The sequence below is a fragment of the Stegostoma tigrinum genome, chromosome 3 (assembly GCF_030684315.1).
Source record: "Stegostoma tigrinum isolate sSteTig4 chromosome 3, sSteTig4.hap1, whole genome shotgun sequence".
In the NCBI taxonomy this organism is placed as follows: Eukaryota; Metazoa; Chordata; class Chondrichthyes; order Orectolobiformes; family Stegostomatidae; genus Stegostoma; species Stegostoma tigrinum.
Genome location: NC_081356.1, coordinates 102,657,470 through 102,675,709, shown reverse-complemented (window position 1 = coordinate 102,675,709; position 18,240 = coordinate 102,657,470). Strand labels below are relative to the sequence as shown.

Sequence of the window (18,240 nt, the reverse complement as noted above, 5' to 3'; positions counted from 1 at the left end):
GGCATAAAAATATTTAAAAACTGAAATAAAATGAATGGATATTGCCATAAATCACTTGATCAGGAAATCTTATTTCATTCATTTGAGAAAACGGAATATTTAGATTTCTATGGGCATCTAAATATAACTAATGCAGCAATAGAAGTAGTTTATCGGCTCAATTTCCCATGAGCCAATTAATTCAGAGCTAAACTTACAGAGATGAATATATGGTTCAAAGACTGGCATGGGAAAAGCTGATTCTGGCTCATGGACCAGTGGAGTGAATGGGAGCTGTACCACTGAGAGGGTCAACACTGGTAGCATGTTGGGGCCAATATTCTTCTGATCTGCACAAGAAGCTGGGAGAATTTAAAACTAAATTCTGTGGGCAAGCGACCAATTTTTGGAACAATACAATCTTATTAACAAAGCAGAACAAAGTAGGAGGGAAAAACATCAATATGGGAAAGGAGAGTAGAAACAAAGAAGACTCAGAATACATCCATCAAGACTAGTTGTTACAAAAGACAACAAAAAGACAAAGCTAAAGATACCATATCTGTATGCCACTTCACATTCGTAAAATAAATGGACTGACAGCAGACACTTCAGTAAATAAATACAATCTAATAGCCATTAGAGAGGCATGGTTTCAAGATGACATGGATTCAGTCCAAAATCGGGAGGCATATGACATTCAAGATAAATAACTCCAATAAGGAGCTACTCATGATGGCAATTAGAAACTTAGCTTAGGAGATGAGGATTTACAAATCGGTTTGAGGAGATGAGAATCAGTAGGAGAAAGAAGTCGCTACAGAGAGTCGGATACAGCCCTAACTGTAAGCACAATGCAGGACAAAGAACACAGAAAGAAACGCTGGGTTGCTTTTGGTAAAGTGTTGGCGTAATCATGCGTGACTTTAGTCTATATATAAACAGGAAAAGTCAAGGGATAACAAGGTGTAGAGCCGGATGAACAGAGCAGGCCAAGCAGCATCGGAGGAGCAGGAGGGCTGACGTTTCAGGCTTACACCTTTTGTGTGAAACTCTGAAATTTTTCTGAAGAAGGGTCCCGGCCCAAAACATCAGCCTTCCTGCTGCTCTGATGCTGTTTTGCCTGCTGTGTTCATTCGGGTCTACACCTTGTTATCTCAGATTCTCCAGCACCTGAAGTTCCTACTATCTCTGAAACAGGAAAAGTCAGATTGGCAGGAATAGCATGGATAAAGAGATCACAGAACACTTTGGAGTTTCTTAGAGCAACACATTTGGAAACAGAGAGCAAGCTACATTAGACATGGTATTGCGTAACGGGACAAGTTAATGAGCTCAAAGAAAAGGCACCCCAAAGTAATAATAATCATAATATAACTGAATTTTATGTCAATTTACTCAAAGTATGTATATTTACTCAAAGTATGTATATTCCTACTATGAAGAAAAATTCTAAAGGCAGGAGGCCCACCATTCTTAATCAACAAGAGAAGTTAGAAAGAGCATCAAAATTAAGAAAAAGCATATAAATGCGCAAAGAAGTCAGAACATAAAGAAAAACAATATTACAAAAAGGAAAATCGGGAGGAGAAAACTTGAACTACAAGTTAGCTAGGAACATTAAAACAAATAGGAGTTTCCACAGGTACCTAACAAGGAAACAGGTAAGTAAAGACAGCATTGGTCATAGAGTCAGAGATATACAGCATGGAAACAGACTCTTTGGTCGAAATCATCTAAGCTGTCCAGATGCCTAAATAAATCTACTCCTATTTGGCCCATATTCCTCTAAACCCTTCCTATTCATATACCCATCCAGATGCAATTACAATATTTAAAAGACAACAGCATCCAATTTCCTCTGGCAGCTCATCCCACACACACTGCACCCTCTGCATGAAAAAGTTGCCCCTTAAGCCCCTTTTAAATCTTCCCCCTCTCACCTTAAACCTACGCCCCCTAGTTTTGATCTCCCCCACCCCAGGGAAAAGACCTTGTCTATTTACCCGATCCATGCCCCATATGATTTTATAAACCTCTAACATCAGCCCTCAGCCCCCAATGCTCCAGGGAAAATAGTCCCAGCCCATTCAGCCTCTCCCTAAAGCTCAAACGCTCCAACCCTGACAACATCCTTGTAAACCTTTTCTGAACCCTTTTGAGTTTCACAATATCCTTCCTATTACAGGGAGACCAGAATTGTACACAGTATTCTGAAAGTAGCCTAACCAATGCACTCTGAACAGGGAGAATGGAGAGATGATAGGATATAATAAAGAAACTGTAATGAAATGAACAAATATTTTGTTTCTCTCTTCACAACAGAGGATACAAAAGCGTTCTGATATTATCTATATATCAGGAGGTGGGAGGGAGGAAGAAATTGACCAAAAATACACAGTCATGAGAGAAGGGATATCCACAAAATTACAGAGCTGCGGCTGACTAATCTCCAGGTCTAGATGGACTTCATTCTAAGTTCTTTAAGAAGATTGTGCTGGTGTTAATTTTCCAAAATTCCCTTGATTCAAACAAAGTTCTATCGGACCGAGAAGTAACAAATATAGCCCTCTATTCAAGAAGGGCGGAAAGAAGAAATTATAAACCTGTTAGCCTGATGTCTGCAGTGAGGAAGCTATTAGAATAGATTAAAGAGATTGTAATGGACATACAAAAGGGAACTAGGTGTCCTTTAACACCAAAGTGCAGCAGGCTAGTAGGAAGGTGAATGGTATGTTGGCCTTTATTCCAAAAGAATATGAATTCAGAAGTATGGCTGACTTACTGCATTTATACTGGATCTTGGTGAGACCGCACCAGGAATAATGCGCGCAGTTTTGATCTTCTTATCTAACAGCAGTTAGATGTGCAATACAGGAAGTGCAGCAGAGGATCTCTAGGCTGATAAGGGAGGCTTGTCGTAGAAGGAGAGATTGGTTCGACTGGGTCTGTATTCTCAGGAGCTTAAAATAATGAGAAAGTACTTGGTAGAAACACAATATTTTAACAGGGCTTGACAGACTAGATCTGGGAGGCTGGGGAGTCTAGAATTGGGGTCACAGTCTCAGGATACCACGTACACTGTTTAGGATTGAGATGATGAAATAGTTCTTCATGCAGAAGGTGGTCAACTATGAAACTCATGACCATAAAAATCTGTGGATCTCAGGTCACCAAGTGTGTCCGTGAAGGAGACTGATACATTTTTAGATGTTAAAGGAATGGGGGTAATGGAGAGAAAGTAAGAATATGGTGTTCACATAGGGGATCAATCATGATTACAATAAATGGAGAAGCTGGCTGGAAGGGTCAAATAGCACACTACGGTTCCTGGTTTCTAAGTAACATGCACTGCAGGTAAGGAAAGCCTGTAGATATATTATATTGGGACATCCAGAAGGCATCTGGTAAGGTGCCATATCAAAAGGTTATTGTGAAAAATAAAAGCTCATGGATAACATTCATAACATACAAATGCAAGGCAATGTCTCATATTGGAGATGGTCAATCTAACCACTGCCTCTTGACATTCAATGTTATTCCCATCAGTGAATTCCCCACTATCAACATCCAAGGGGTTCCATTGACAACAAACTCAACTGAACTCACGACATAGTCACAGCAGCTACAACAGCAGATCAGAGGCTATATATAATGCAGCAACTCACCTCCCTACTCCCCAAGGCCTGTCCATCATTTACTAGGCACAAGTCAGGAGAGTGACAGGTCACTTAAGTGTACGGGTGCAGTTCCAACAACATTCAAGAAGCTTGACACCATCCAGGTCAAAACAGCCTGCTCGATGGGCACCACAACCACAAGCATCCACTCCCTCCAACACCAACGTTCAGTAACAGCAGTATGTACTATTTCCAAGATTCACAGCAGAAATTCATCAAAGATCCTCTGACAGCACCTTCTAAACCCATGACCACTTTCAACCACGAGGACAAGGGCAGCGCATACATGGGAACACCACCACCTTCCAAGTTCCCCTCCGAGCCACAACCATCCTGACTTGGAAACATAATTGCTGTTCCGTCATTGTCAGTGGATCAAAATCCTGGAATTTCCTCCCACTGGCATTGTAGATCAATCCATAGCAGGTGGGCTGCAGCAGTTCAAGAAGGCAGCTCTCCACCACCTTCTCAAGGGCAAGTAGGGGGGGGACAGGCAATAAACGTTAGCCAGCCAGCAGCATCTTCGTCTCACAAATGAAAATAAAAATTTTAAAGAAAGTGAAAATGAGAGAGGGGAGAGGAAAAGTGGAGGAGGGAGACAGAAAATGAATTAAATGTGCATAAATTTATTACTAAAGATCTCAAAGAACAACTGCTGGGAATGTTTTTAAGTCAACAGTCCAAGTCTCAACAATCTCCTTCAAAAGGGAGGAACAAATTATATGCAGAGTATAAAAGTGAATAGTGTTGTTAAGAGACTAAATTTTCGAAAACTCATCACCATCAGCTGCAAGAAGTGGGCAGTTTTAATCTCTCATCTTTGCAACAGAAACCAAATCACCATCTTGAACCCTTGCAACCAGTTACAAGTAGTGGTAAGTAGAACATGCATGTTAGGCCGAAAATTGAGGCTGACTTACTAATGCATTTACAGTATTCTGGATAAGAAAATGGGTCAATTTTTACGACAAGTATGTCCAAAAAGCACAGTTTCTGAAGCCAGAAACATGGAATCTTATACATTGCAGCAAGCAACATTGACAGTATTTGTGATAAACTGCCAACTGAATAAACGTAATTCTGTTTGTCAATTATGAAAAATAACAGGATTGAATTCTGTAAATCAAGTTTAGTCTTAGCTTACCATGACACAATAGGTTTTACTCTATTTATATTACATGGATTACAGGATTTCCATTAAAACACCCCATGTCCTAGAATATAAACCCAATTCAAATGATAAAGTGTTAACCATAACTGTTTTAGAACTTTAACATGGAAAATCAAATCAACTGTTTTAAGGAAAAAGGACACATTCAATTTAATCAGTTAGTGATGGAACCAACTGTTGCTTGGTCAGCATCCTTGTACTGTTGATTTGAAAGGTTTCCTAGTCAGTAATCTTGCAATATCACTATAGTTCAGACATAAAAATGATGTATTGCGAAGTTAACTGATGATTCTGAAGTCTTATAAGTCATTTGCAAAATGAACAAGTAAACGTACCTCGATGAAAGAGTCAATATGCAACATCAGTGCTTGAGTTCTACTAATGATGAACTGGTTCACACAAGCAACAGCATGAGACCTAAAAGCATTGCAATATTTTTGTATCAGAAAACATTATTTCAAATCAGTTAAATCTGTCACATTTAATTTTCCTGTCATAATCCAATGTGAATGATTTCCAAAATTATTTGGAACCAATAATTTGTTCTTTAAACGAAAATCTTTGCATTTCCTAATTAAACTACAGATTAATTGTTGGAAAACAAGAATTCAATAAAGTTCAAATGCAGCACCTCCGTCCAGAATATCAACAGAATCATACAGTACAGAAATAGACCGTTCGCTCTAACTTATTCAAACTAAACTAGTTCTATGCACCTGCATTTGGCTCAAATCCCTCTAAACATTTTCTATCCAAGTACCTGTCCAAATGTCTTTTAAATGTTGTAACTGTACTCTCCTCTGCCACCTTCTCTGGTAGTTCATTCTATACTTGCATCACCCTCTGTGTGAAGAAGTTGGCTCCTGGGTCCCTTTTAAATATTTCCCCTCATCTTGAAACTATACCCACTAGTTTTTAATCTCGCCTACCCTTGCTTGTCCAGAACCAAAGTAGAATAGGACGTGCAGAATAGAATTCAACACTCAAGACGCAAGACGAACATATTTTGGCATATTATTGATGTGAAATCAGTTTGGATTGAAATAAGGGACAGCAAAAACAAAGTCATCACGGGTGACACAGTCATCTCTAGATTCCCCAAAGAGTTGCCTCAATGTAGGACAACGTATAAGCTGGGAAATGATGGAGGTGCATGAGAAGGGCTCAAAATTGTCATGAGTGATTTTAAATGGTATATGAACTAGACAGATTGGATGAGCACAGGAAACGTTGTTAGAGGAACATAGTGAATTAGGGATTGATTCTTAGAGCAGTACATTGCACTCCCTACCCAGGATAAGACTAGTCTAGATCTTGTGTCAATAAAAGTGGAACTAGAAAAGCACAGCCAGTTAGACGGCATCATGACAAGTGGTTTCAGCCCAAAATGTTGACTTTCCTGTTTCTCAGATACTGTGTAACCAACTGTGCTTTTCCAGCTCTGCATTAATTGACTCTAGCTTCCAGCATCTGCTATCCTTAATGCCTCCAAGTAGTTTAGATCTTGTAATGTGTAAGAAGGTGGATTTAATAAGATCTCATAGTTAAGGATCCCCAAAGGAATCATGATAATATCATGGTAGAATTTCAAACAGTTTGCCATGGCAACTCACATTTCAAACCAGTGTGCTCAATGTACCTTAGAGCAAAGGCAGAAATATGAAGAAACAGTCTGTCATTTGGCCCAAAGCGTCTGCTTGATGTGGAAATCCTCAACTCCATTTTCGAGCTTTAGCCCCATAACGTTGGATTCCCTTAATTATTAGACATCGGTCTACTTCAGTGTGAACATAGTTAACAATGCAACCTAAACGGCCTTCTGCTGGAAAAAACTGCATTGATTTATTATCCTCCAAGGAAAGTATTCCTCCTCAGCTGTCTTAAACGTGTGGCCCTTTTATTCTGCAGTTATGCCCTCTGGTCCGAGACATTCCCACAAGAAGAAACAACCTGTCTGCATCTATTTTGTTAAGTCACTTAACAATCTTACATGCTTCAATAAGGTCACCTCTCATTCTTCTAAACATTGATAAGCACAGACCCTAACTTTCTCTGGATTGCCTCCAATGCCAGTATATTCCAGTTGTGGTCTGACGAGTATCATCTCAAATAGTTTTAGCAAGGCCATTCCACTTTTATCATCTATCTCTTTTGAAATAGAGGCCAATATTCCATTTGCCTTCTGTTATCTATTGAAACTGGACGCTAGCTTTTTGTGATTTATGCATTAAAATCCCCAAATCCCTCTTTGCTGCAGCATTCTCAATCTGAATAATATTCAGCTTCTCTATTCCTCCGCCAAAGTGCATATTTTCACACAACGTATTCCCATTTGTCAAGTTTTGCCCGTGCACTTAACTAATCTATATCCCTGTGCAGATTGTGTGTCGTACTCACTACTTGCCTACTGCGTGTCATCTGTAAGTCTGACAATAGTACATTCACTGCCCTCATCCAAGTCATTTATATACTACATATACTTGTACCGACAGCACTGATCCCTGTAGCACTCATTAGTTACAGGTTATATGAAAAATGCCTCCTTTATCCCAACTCTGGTTAACTAACGAAAGCCAATCCTCTATCCAGGAAAATAAACTTGTGGGCTCTTATCTTATTGAGTAGTCTTATGCATGGTGCTTTATTAAATTACTTTTGAAAATTTAAACATACAGCACATCTGCTGGTTTCCCCTTTAGCTACCTTGCTTGTTACCTTCCAAAAAGAACAGCAAGATATCTGTCAGGCATGATTTTCCCTTCACGAAGCCATTCTGACTCTGCTTGATTATGTGTTTCTAAATTCTCTGCAATCACATCCTTTATAATAGATAGAAGTATTTTCCCAATGTCAGCCTTAAGCTAACTGATCTATAGTATCTTGCTTTATTTTGTTTCCTTCCCCTTTTGAAGGAGGGGATTATATTAGCAGTTTTTCCACCCTCCAGAACTTTGCCAAAATTTAAGGATTCTTAAAAGATTACTATCAATGCGTCTGCTATCCCTGCAGCTACTTCTTTTAAAATCCTAGAATGCAATCCATCAGGCCCAGTGGATTTAGCAGCATTTGGTCCCTGTAGTTACCCCGGTTTCTCTACCGATAGTTAATTCTTCCTCCTCCCAAGCACCCCTAAATCAGGTTGGGAAAATAAGCGAAGTGGAAGGTCTGTAAATAAGCAGTGCCACACTTTATTCATGTCAAAGAAGGGGATATTAGTTAACAAAAGGTAGAAAAGGAGAGTATCCAATCAAAACTAAGGGCTTAGAAAGAGGTTAAAACACATTCAAGGGAAAGATACTGAGTAAATCTCATGAGGAAAAAAAATTGGATTGCATGAGACGAATTTGAACACTTTTTTTTAAAGGGGAATGGTCAAACTCGAACATTGCAGCATGCACAAACATTCTGGATGTAAAATGAAAGATATACAGTGTCATGGACTCCCAAGTCTTGACTAATTAAAGCTGTTTTTTTACTTGTTTAATAATAAGCATACATAATTACCTTTCCTTAAAAGAAACATCCACAAAAGAAACCACGCTGCATATTTAAGTAACAAGTTCTTGGATCTTTTTAGGATCTCCTAATTATGAGGGAGTACTAGTCAGAAACCTCGACCTGAAGGCATGTTCATCTCAAAACAGAGATAGTAGGAACTGCCAATGCTGGAGAATCTGAGACAACAAGGTTTAGAGGTGGACGAACACAGCAGGCCAAGCACTATCAGAGGAGCAGGAAAGCTAATGTTTTGGGTCTACACCCTTCTTCAGAAATGGGGGAGGGGAAGGGGATTCTGAAATAAATAGGGAGAAAAGGGGAGGCGGATAGAAGGTGGAAAATGGAGAAGATAGGTGGAGAGGAGACAGACAGGGTTGGAGCTAGTAAAGGTGAGTGTAGGTGGGGAGTTAAGGAGGGGACAGGTCAGTCCAGGGAGGGCAGTCAGTCAAGGAGGCGGGATGAGGCCTGTAGGTAGGAGGTGGGAGTGGGGCTTGAGGTGGGTAGACACACTGATACCATTGGGCTGCAGGGCTCACAAGCAAAACATGAGTTGCTGTTCCCGCAACCTTCAGGTGGCATCGCTGTGGCACTGCAGGAAGCCCACGATGGGCATATCGTCAAAGAGTGGGAGGGGGAGTTGAAATGGTTAGAGATTGGAGGAGCGGTTCTTTGGTGCGAACCATGTGTTGGTGTTCCACAGAGCGGTCCCCAAGCTTCTGGAGAACCCTGCAGCCCGATGGTATCAAAGTGAACTTCAGAAGCTTCAAAATCTCCCCTCCTCCGACTGCATCCCAAAACTAGCCCAGCTCATACATGCCTCCCAAATCTGTCTTCCCACCTATCCACTCCTCCAACCTCAAGCCCCACCCCCATCTCCTACGTACGAGCCTCACCCTGCCTCCTTGACCTGTCCATCCTCCCTGGACTGACATGCCCCCTCCCTAACTCCCCATCTACTCACCTTCACTGGCTCCAACCCTTTGTCTCCTCTCCACCTATCCATTTTCTATCCGCCTCCCCCTTTCTCCCTATTTATTTCAGAATCTCCTTCCCCTCCCCCATTTCTGAAGAAGGGCCTAGACCCGAATCGTCAGCTGTCCTGCTCCTTTGATACTGCTTGGCCTGCTGTGTTCATCCACGTCTGCACCTTCTTCATTTCAAAACACTCGTTTTAGTTTTCTAGACAACTGTCCCATTACTTTCTCTACCCTCATTTCTACTCTGTATGATGAATGTCCAGACTTTGCGTATTTGCCATTTGAGAATAAGATAATCTTTCAATATAAGCGGGAAATTTAACTCAAAGAAATATGCATTCAAAGCACATGGGAAAATTGATAAGTGGCTGCGATAGACCCATGGAAGTAGGAATGTTACTTGGAATACTTGAAAATGTATAAACACACACCAAGATCAGATTATTTGAAATGAGTTAGCACAAAAGAACTATAAGCAGTTTAAATATCAGAATCATATTAAATAGGAACATAAACTGAACTTGCCTAATCTTGGAACTGCTGTGTTTAAAAAATTGCAGAAATTTTGGAATCATGACATTCAGAGGTCTGTCCAAAATGTCACTGTCTAAAATCTCAGCAGAGTCTTCACATATCTTCTGAAGAGCACCAAAGGCACCCTGATAAAGGGAGAAAATACAAGTCAATTCCAAATGTTAAGTAGGCTCTATTAGCCAATCAAATTTGACAGCATTTTTAACTGTGATAACTTAATGACATTCATAAGATATAATCTAATAATAATGTATCATAACACCATAAGACATAGGAGTGGAAGTAAGGCCATTCAGCCCATCTAGTCCACTCCGCCATTTAATCATGGCTGATGAGCATTTCAACTCCACCTACCCGCACTCTCCCCAGAGCCCTTAATTCCCCGCGAGATCAAGAATTTATCAATCTCTGCCTTGAAGACATTTAACGTCCCGGCATCCACAGCGCTCCGTGGCAATGAATTCCACAGGCTCACCACTCTCTGGCTGAAGAAATGTATAAGAGCATAAAATCATCATGGTAGTAGCTGAGCTAGCTGTACAAGGATAGAATGAGTAAGAACTGATGAGACACAAGATAAAAGCCAGGAAAACAATAGTACACAAAAGAGTGTAAAAAAAAAACACCTGCATTGTTATGTCTGCCTGTTAGATTAAAAATCAGATATGCCCCCAACTTCTATCCTTTAATCATTTTAAACTTCACAACCGTGTTAATGCTGTTTAGAAGTTCAAGGAGGTAAACTCAAAGCAATACTTCTAACTATACAATGCTAACGAAGCATAAATTCCTTTCAAAGTGACAAAGAAGATCATGAGTTATGTTATTATGAAAGCTGTATAACCAAGGGAGCATAGAACACAGAACAGTACAATACAGTACAGGTCCTTCAGCCCACGATGTTGTGTCGAACTTTTACTCTAATCCTAATGTCTATTGAACCTCCACCTCTACCTTAGGCATTCTTGATGAAGTGGCTATCTGATAGATTATCAATGCCCCGAATGAGGCGGACTGCACTGCCCTCTCCAGCAATGCATTCCACGCCCCAACACTCTGAGTAAAGAACCTACCTCTACGTCTCCCTTATATCTACCTCCACTCACTTTAAAACTATGCCCCCTCATAATAGCTACCTCCAACCTAGGAAAAAGTCTCTGGCTGTCTACACCATCTATACCTTTGATCATTTTGTACACCTCTAACCATTCATCGTTCTAAAGAGAAAAGCCCTAGCTCTCTCAACCTTTCCTTGTGAGACATTCCCTCCATTCCAGGCATCCAGTAAATCTCCTCTGCAACTTTTCCAGCACTTCTACATCTTTCCCATAATGACGCAACCAGAACTGGACACAATACTCCAGATGTGGCCGAACCGGGCTTTCGTATAGCTGGAGCATAACTTCATGGCTCGAACTCAATCCCTCTACTAATGAAAGCTAACACACCACACGCCTTCTTAACAACTCTATCCACCTGGGTGGCAGCTTTCAGGGAACTATGGACATGAACCCCAAGATCCCTCTGCTCTTCCACACTATCAAGAATCTGTCTGTTAACCCTGTATTCTGTTTTCAAGTATGTCCTTCCAAAATGAATCACCTCACACTTTTCAGGGTTAAACGCCACCTGCCACTTCTCAGCCCAGCTCTGCATCCTATCAATGTCCCTTTGTAATCTAGAACAGTCCTCCACACTGTCCACAACGTTACCCACCTTCGTATTGTCCGTGAACTTACGAATCCACCCTTCCACCCGTTCATCCAAATCATTTATAAAAATCACAAATAGAAGAGGACCCAAAACAGATCCTTGTGGTGCACCACTTGTAACTGAGCAACATGTAGAATATTTTCTATCCAATACCACCCTTTGTCTAAGCGTCAGCCAATTCTGAATCCAGTCTGCCACATTTCCCCCTAGCCCATGCCTCCTTACCTTCTGCATGAGCCTACAATGGGGAACCTTATCAAACGCCTTACTTAAATTCATGTATACCACATCCACTGCTTTACCTTCATCTACATGCTTGGTCACCTCTTAAAAGAATTCAGTAAGGTTTATGAGGCATGATCTACCCCTCAAAAATCCATGCTGACTATTATTAATCAAACTGTGCTTTTCCAAATGATCATAAATCCTATCTGTCAGAGCCCTTTCCAATAATTTGCCCAGCACTGACTAAGACTAACCGGCCTGTAATTTACAGGGTTATCCCTATTCCCCTTTTTGAACAAGAAAGCATTCTAACTGTTTAGATTTTATGTTCCCTAGTAGAATTATGGTTACTAAGAGGACACTGATACAGCATATGACTGAAGGAGGTATAGTTGTTGTGAGCCTGAACTAATATGCAGGCATGCTCAATGCTTAAAAAAAATGGCATCAAGGAAGTCAAATCATGCATCTTAAAACAAAGTCTCTGCCAGACAGAGATCTATTTTATAAAACACTCCACATACCACATGGCACTGTACCGATCTGATATAATTTCTACTAGTACAAGTACACCTTCATAATCCACAGCAACACCTTGAGCAAAGTTGCATGTGTACTTAGAAACAAAGCAAAAAAAAAAACAAGACCACATTACTGTTACAAACATTGGATTTAGTTTTCTCATGTATAGTTAAAATTATTTGAAATACTTTGGTTACTATTTGAAAACTGTAGAGATAAAAAACCCCAAATCCAAGACCTAGCCACATCAGATCCACTGGTACTTTTGATTTGAACTGATACTGACAGAAGAAATTTTTAACATTCAAAATGTCTATATCTAGTAAATTTCTTAAGGATTTTGTCAAATAGAATCAATAAATAGGACCTTAATTTCAAAGAGCACTTGGAAGTAAGTTGTCTGATAACATTTTTTGCTGCACAATTACTTTTACAGCATTAAAGTTTAAATGCTTTGAAACAAGTTGATTAAACATTCATTTACTTCAACTTGCAATAGAGACTTCACTTGCAGAAGAGTCTTAAGCCTGCACAGAAGCTTTGATTTATTAGGGAGACTTAGTTCGAAAGTGTTGAAAGTAACCCAAGGTTAGAGAAGCCATTTGCAACTAACCTAACTTTGCTGTTTTGCACACAGGGTAGATAGCAATAAATTCAACTCAAAAATGTCTTTAATTCTACTTCTCCTGTATTCACGTCAATGATGTCAACATGGTTAAAGAAAAACATCACAACCAAGCTATATAAAGGGCTTACACATATGCATTTTCAAATCAGTGTCTTTTTCAGTATTCCATATAAGAATACTTCAGAAAAATTATTTTGGATTGTATTCACTGAAGTAGAATATTAGACCATGGTAGGAAGCAGAGAATGAAGTTTTATTTTATTAGAAAGATTGAAGTGACCTAGGTTTTAATCTAATGAATCCAAATCAATTAGCATCCAATCCAATCACCTAGACTTTGCAGCACATATTAATCTCAAAACTTGAGGGTGGCATGAAGTTATGAGATATTGTGAATTATGAGGGGCCTAAGTATATGGAACTTCCAAAGGACATGAGACAGATGCAAATTAATGCACAAAGCGTGGAGTGACCCATTTTACGGAACAAAGCAGGACAATACAAAATAACGAGTCAAATTCAAAAGAGATGGAGGGGCATCAGCAGAGGAACCTTTGTATACATGTGCATGTGCACGTCAGTATTGGTGAAAGAACAAATTGAGAGAGGAGGTACTAAATCATACGGCACCACGAGCTTTATAAATGCAGGTAGCAATCAAAAATAAGTAACTTATAATAAATCTGCATAAAACATTTGTTTTGTTTCAGCTGGAGTGCTATGTTCTGAATCATACACTACAGAAGAAGCGCTTTAACTCATCAAGTCTGTTATGACAAAACTATTACATCTACGCCAGTCCCTTTTTCCAGTACTTGGTCCATAACCTACAATGTAATGGCATTTCAAATCATCATCCAAGTATCTTTGAAAGATTGAGAGGATTTCCACCTCACCTACTCCACCGGGCAGTGCATTCCAGATTCAGTGTCCCGTCCTGGCCACCACACTTGAAGGATTTAAAGGAGTTAGATCAGGTGCAGGAAACATTCACAAGTACAATGTTCATCCCTGGAACCAGTCACATGGAAAAAGTGAAGAAGTTGGGACTACTCTCCTTGGGGAGGAGCAATCTGAGGGGGAACTAGATTAAGTCACTGAAAAATCAGGGATTTGGATGAAGTAGACAGGAAATAGTTCCATCTTGCTGGAAAAATCAAGAGTCAAAAGGCACAGAATTAAGATAATTGGCAAAAGCAGCAACTGTGATGAGAGGAAACAAATATGGCAGTGCCAGTGTATATTAGAGGCATTCAAGAGGAAATTGGATCATTATTTGAATGCAAGTGCAGAGCTATAGGAAAAAAAACACAGGGGATTAGCATTCGCTGTACTCCTCTTTCAGAAGTCATAATGAGCCAAATGGTCACCCTTCCATGATTCTGATATCCATTTTATTAATAATACCGATAGATTCAGAGAATAGTCAATAATGATGCAAATGTAAATGGTCATATTGGTTTTAATCCATATTGTCCAATACAAAAGCATTGAGAACCATATAAATAATTCTTGTCTGAAGATGTGCTTAAGAATTGTACTTTTAGATCTCGCACTAATTTCAACACACTTTTGCACACAGTATCCATCACTTCGGTTTCATGCTTAAAAATCTCCTTTGTTAATTGAATGCAATTTAGCATTGGTCAGTGAACATTAAAACAAAACTATATTTTAGAATGTTGAGAGAGTTTATCAAAATCATGAAGATGCATTGAACCTAATAAAACTGAAAAATAGTAGATTTAACGTACAAGAAATAGTTGAGCTTGGGAAACAGCTGCCACTCTAAGCAAAACTGAATCCTCATTTTCATAGAGGGAAAGTGCCAATTTGAAATCGGACAGCTGTGGCCAAGAGAAAGCCAATGCTCCTGGGACCTCTACTGATCACAACTGCAGAAATAACTTTCAAGACAACATTATTCGATTTCAGTTTCCTGTTTCTGGAAAGGAGGAAAGCAGGGCCATGCTGCAACTGCTTCAACAGCAAGTTTGCAAACCATGTCCTTTTTTAGCTCCTTCTTTGATTATCATGCAGCTCAAGAAAGATTTCGTACATCATCATCACAATGGTCCTTTGATTGCTGTTCAAAGTTCTCTTTGTTCACTTCTCCATACATGATGAGTTTGATGTGGAAAGCAATTGCATGCTATGTTCTTGACACTTATTGTGTATATGAAAACTTAGATGTGCAATATGACAATCTGATCTACACTACCCAAAACAGGTGGTATTTTTCAATCAACTTTAGTGGAAATGGTTAGCATTATTTGCACAATGCACCTGGTTAACCACGAACATAGATGAATTTACAAATTAAGAGAAGGGGCACGCCATTCGGCTCCTAGAGCCTGCTCCACCATCCTACTAGGTCACAGTTGATCTAGTTGTGTTGGAATTTCCAGTCTCTTAATTTACAAGAGCTCTTTTAGTGGGTTGAAAAAGACATGCAGGCAAAGACATTAAAACTGCCAAGCAAAATGTCTTAGTTTAATGTCTAAGGCATGCCAGCTGGATGCAAAATTGGCTTCACAGCAGGAAACAGTGTGATGATGGAGGGTTGTTTTTCAGGCAGGAGGCTTGTGATCAGAGGTGTTCCACAGGGATCAGTGCCAGTCCACTTCCATTTGTTATTTTTATAAATGATTCAGATGAGAATATAAAAAGTGTGGTTAGTAAGCTTGCCGATGACACCAAGATTGGACTGTGAAGGAGGTTATCTAAGATTACAAAGAGATCTTGATCAATTGAGTCAATGGGCTTAATTGGTTAAATGCAAGGTAGTGTGTTTTGGTACAACAAACAAAGGCAAAACTTAGAGTTAAAAGTAGGGTCTTGGGTAGTGTTGTAAAATAGATACCCCTTGGGGTTCAGGCACATAATTTTTTGACGTTTGCATCATACATAGGGTGTTTAAGGTGTTTAGCATGCTTGCCTCCATTGCTCAAAAGGTCTGAGTATAGGAGTCGGGACGTCACACTGAGGTTTTACAGGATGAGAGGCCTCTTCTGGAGAACTATGTGCAGTTCTAGCCTCTCTGTTATAGGAATGGTATTAAGTAGTTGGAGGGTGTTCAGAAGACATTTACCAGGATGTTGCCATGAATGGAGGGTTTCAATTATAAGGAGATGCTGTATGGGCTAGGACCTTTTTCACTGGAGCGTAGTAGGTTGACAGATGACCTTATGAGATGGTTTATAAAATCATGAGAGCTATAGATAAAGTGACTGGCAGATGCTTTTTCCTCAGGGTGGGGGATTTCAAGACAAGGGGGCATGTTTTTAAAAGTGGGGGAAATGATTTTAAAAAGGACACAAAAGGTACATTTGTTTTTATTTTACACAGTGGCTCTTGTGTGGAATAAACTTCAAGAGGAAGTGACGGATGCTGGGAGGCTTGCAACATACAATGTAGATAAGTACATGAATAAGAAATGTTTGGAGATATGGGCCAAAATCAGGCAGGTGAGACTAGTTTACTTTGAGATTATGGTCAGTTTGGACTGAAGGATCTGTTTTCATGCTGTATGACTCCATAACTCAAATTAATTTTCTCATGCATTTTCAGTTTCCGCAAGTTCTACCTCAATACACTGAAATTATAGTTGGATATTACCCAGAGTGTTAATTATCTACCCAAAAAGATGTAGGGGAGGTACAACAGCTGAACCAAAATTGACAGGAGCTCATTATGAAATGTCTTTGGCTAGCAAGATTAAGGAAAATCCCAAGACATTTTATACATAATAAGGAGCATGAGTAGCTAGGGAAGGGGTAGGTCGAAGGGAATATATGCATATATCCACAGGAAGTGGGAGAGATCCTTAACAAATACTTGGCATCGGTATTCACAAACGAGAAGGACATGGTGGATGATGTATCTTGTTGATATTCTACGGCATGTCAACATATATTTTAAAAAGGTGGTGTTGTGTTTTGAAAAGCATTAATGTACACAAGTCCCAGGACCTTTGGGATTCTATCTATCCCAGAATACCTAGGGAGGAAGGTGAGGAAATTGCTACGGCCTTATACAAAACTCTTTGTACCCTCTTTAGTCACACAAGAGGTCCCAAAAAACCAGAGAACAGACAATGTTGCTCCTTTGTTTTAGAAGGGCAACAGGGATAATCTGGGAAATTACAGGCTGGTGAACCTTACATCAGTGGTAAGACAATTATGGAGAAGATACTGATCTGATACAAAAGGTGAAGTCACATGGCATCCATGGTGAGCTGATAAGTTGGATACAGAAATGACTTAGACATAGCAGACAGAGTGGAAGTGCTTTTTCAAACAGAGATCTATGACCAGTTACAGCAGGATACTGACAGGCTGCAGACTTGGATGAAGAAATGGCAGATAAAAGTTTAATCTGGACAAATGCAAATAAAGCAGTTTGGAGATCTAACGCAGAAGTAGCATACAGGAAATGGACTGAATAACATCAACAAACAAAGAGATCAAAATGTACAGGCCCACACCGTTCCTAAACTTGGCAACACAGTGGATAAGGTGGTCAAAATGTATATGGCATGCTTGACTTCACCAGTCAGGGCATAAGTATAAAAAAAACTGGCCAGTTCTGTTGCAGCTGTATGCAACTTTAGTTAGACCATATTTGGAATACTGTTTACCGTCCCGGTCACCACACCACCAGAAGGATGTGGAGGCTTTAGAGAGGGTACAGAAACAGTATACTAGATGTTGCCTAGTTTGGGGGTGTTAGCTAGAAGAAATTGGACAAACTTGTTTTGCTGTCACCTGAACGTTGAAGGTCGGGTGGGGGGGGGGGGAACGCCTGACTGATGTTTATAAACTTATGAGTGGCAGGACAGAGTGGATAGTCAGACTCTTTATCCCCAGAGTAGAAATGTTAATTACCCAGGACACAGGTTTAAGGTAAAACAGAATAAGTTTAAAGGAGATGTGAGAGGCAAGGTTTGTTTGTTTGGTTTTAACACACATAAAAGACAGTTAAATGTCTGCAATGTGTTGCCAGAGATGGACACAAAGGCAACATTTATGAAGCTTCTCAAAGATATATTAATAGACAGAGGATAGAGGGGCAAGGGTCGCACAGAGACAAAAATGGTTTTTTTGGTTTAGAAAGGCATCAAATGTTGGTGGGCATGAGTGTGTGTGCGAGTGCACGTGCATGTGAGACAGAGTGAGACAGAGAGGAAGTTTTGCTGGGGTTGCAGAACACTAAGTAAAGTGCGGTTATTTTCACAGCTTGATTTACTAAAAGGAAAAACAAGAGGCCACATGTTGGTTTGTGTTATTAATGTTCTTTTGTCATTTACCGCAA

At 39.9% G+C, this 18,240-nt stretch overlaps 1 protein-coding gene across 6 annotated transcripts in view; it reads right to left on the bottom strand.

Annotated features, from left to right (window-relative positions):
- Positions 1 to 18,240, bottom strand: part of tnpo1 (transportin 1) — a 130,780-nt gene that overhangs the window by 71,299 nt on the left and 41,241 nt on the right. For all 6 annotated transcript variants that reach the window (XR_009445597.1, XR_009445599.1, XR_009445598.1 and 3 more), the window contains exons 6-7: positions 9,831 to 9,964; positions 5,166 to 5,247 (exon numbers count right to left, since the gene is read on the bottom strand). Coding sequence is in view for 2 of the 6 variants with exons in the window: in XM_048527436.2 (XP_048383393.1) it covers positions 5,166 to 5,247; positions 9,831 to 9,964 (216 nt within the window). In the remaining 4 variants the exon portion in view is untranslated. The remainder of the gene's footprint in view (positions 1 to 5,165; positions 5,248 to 9,830; positions 9,965 to 18,240) is intronic.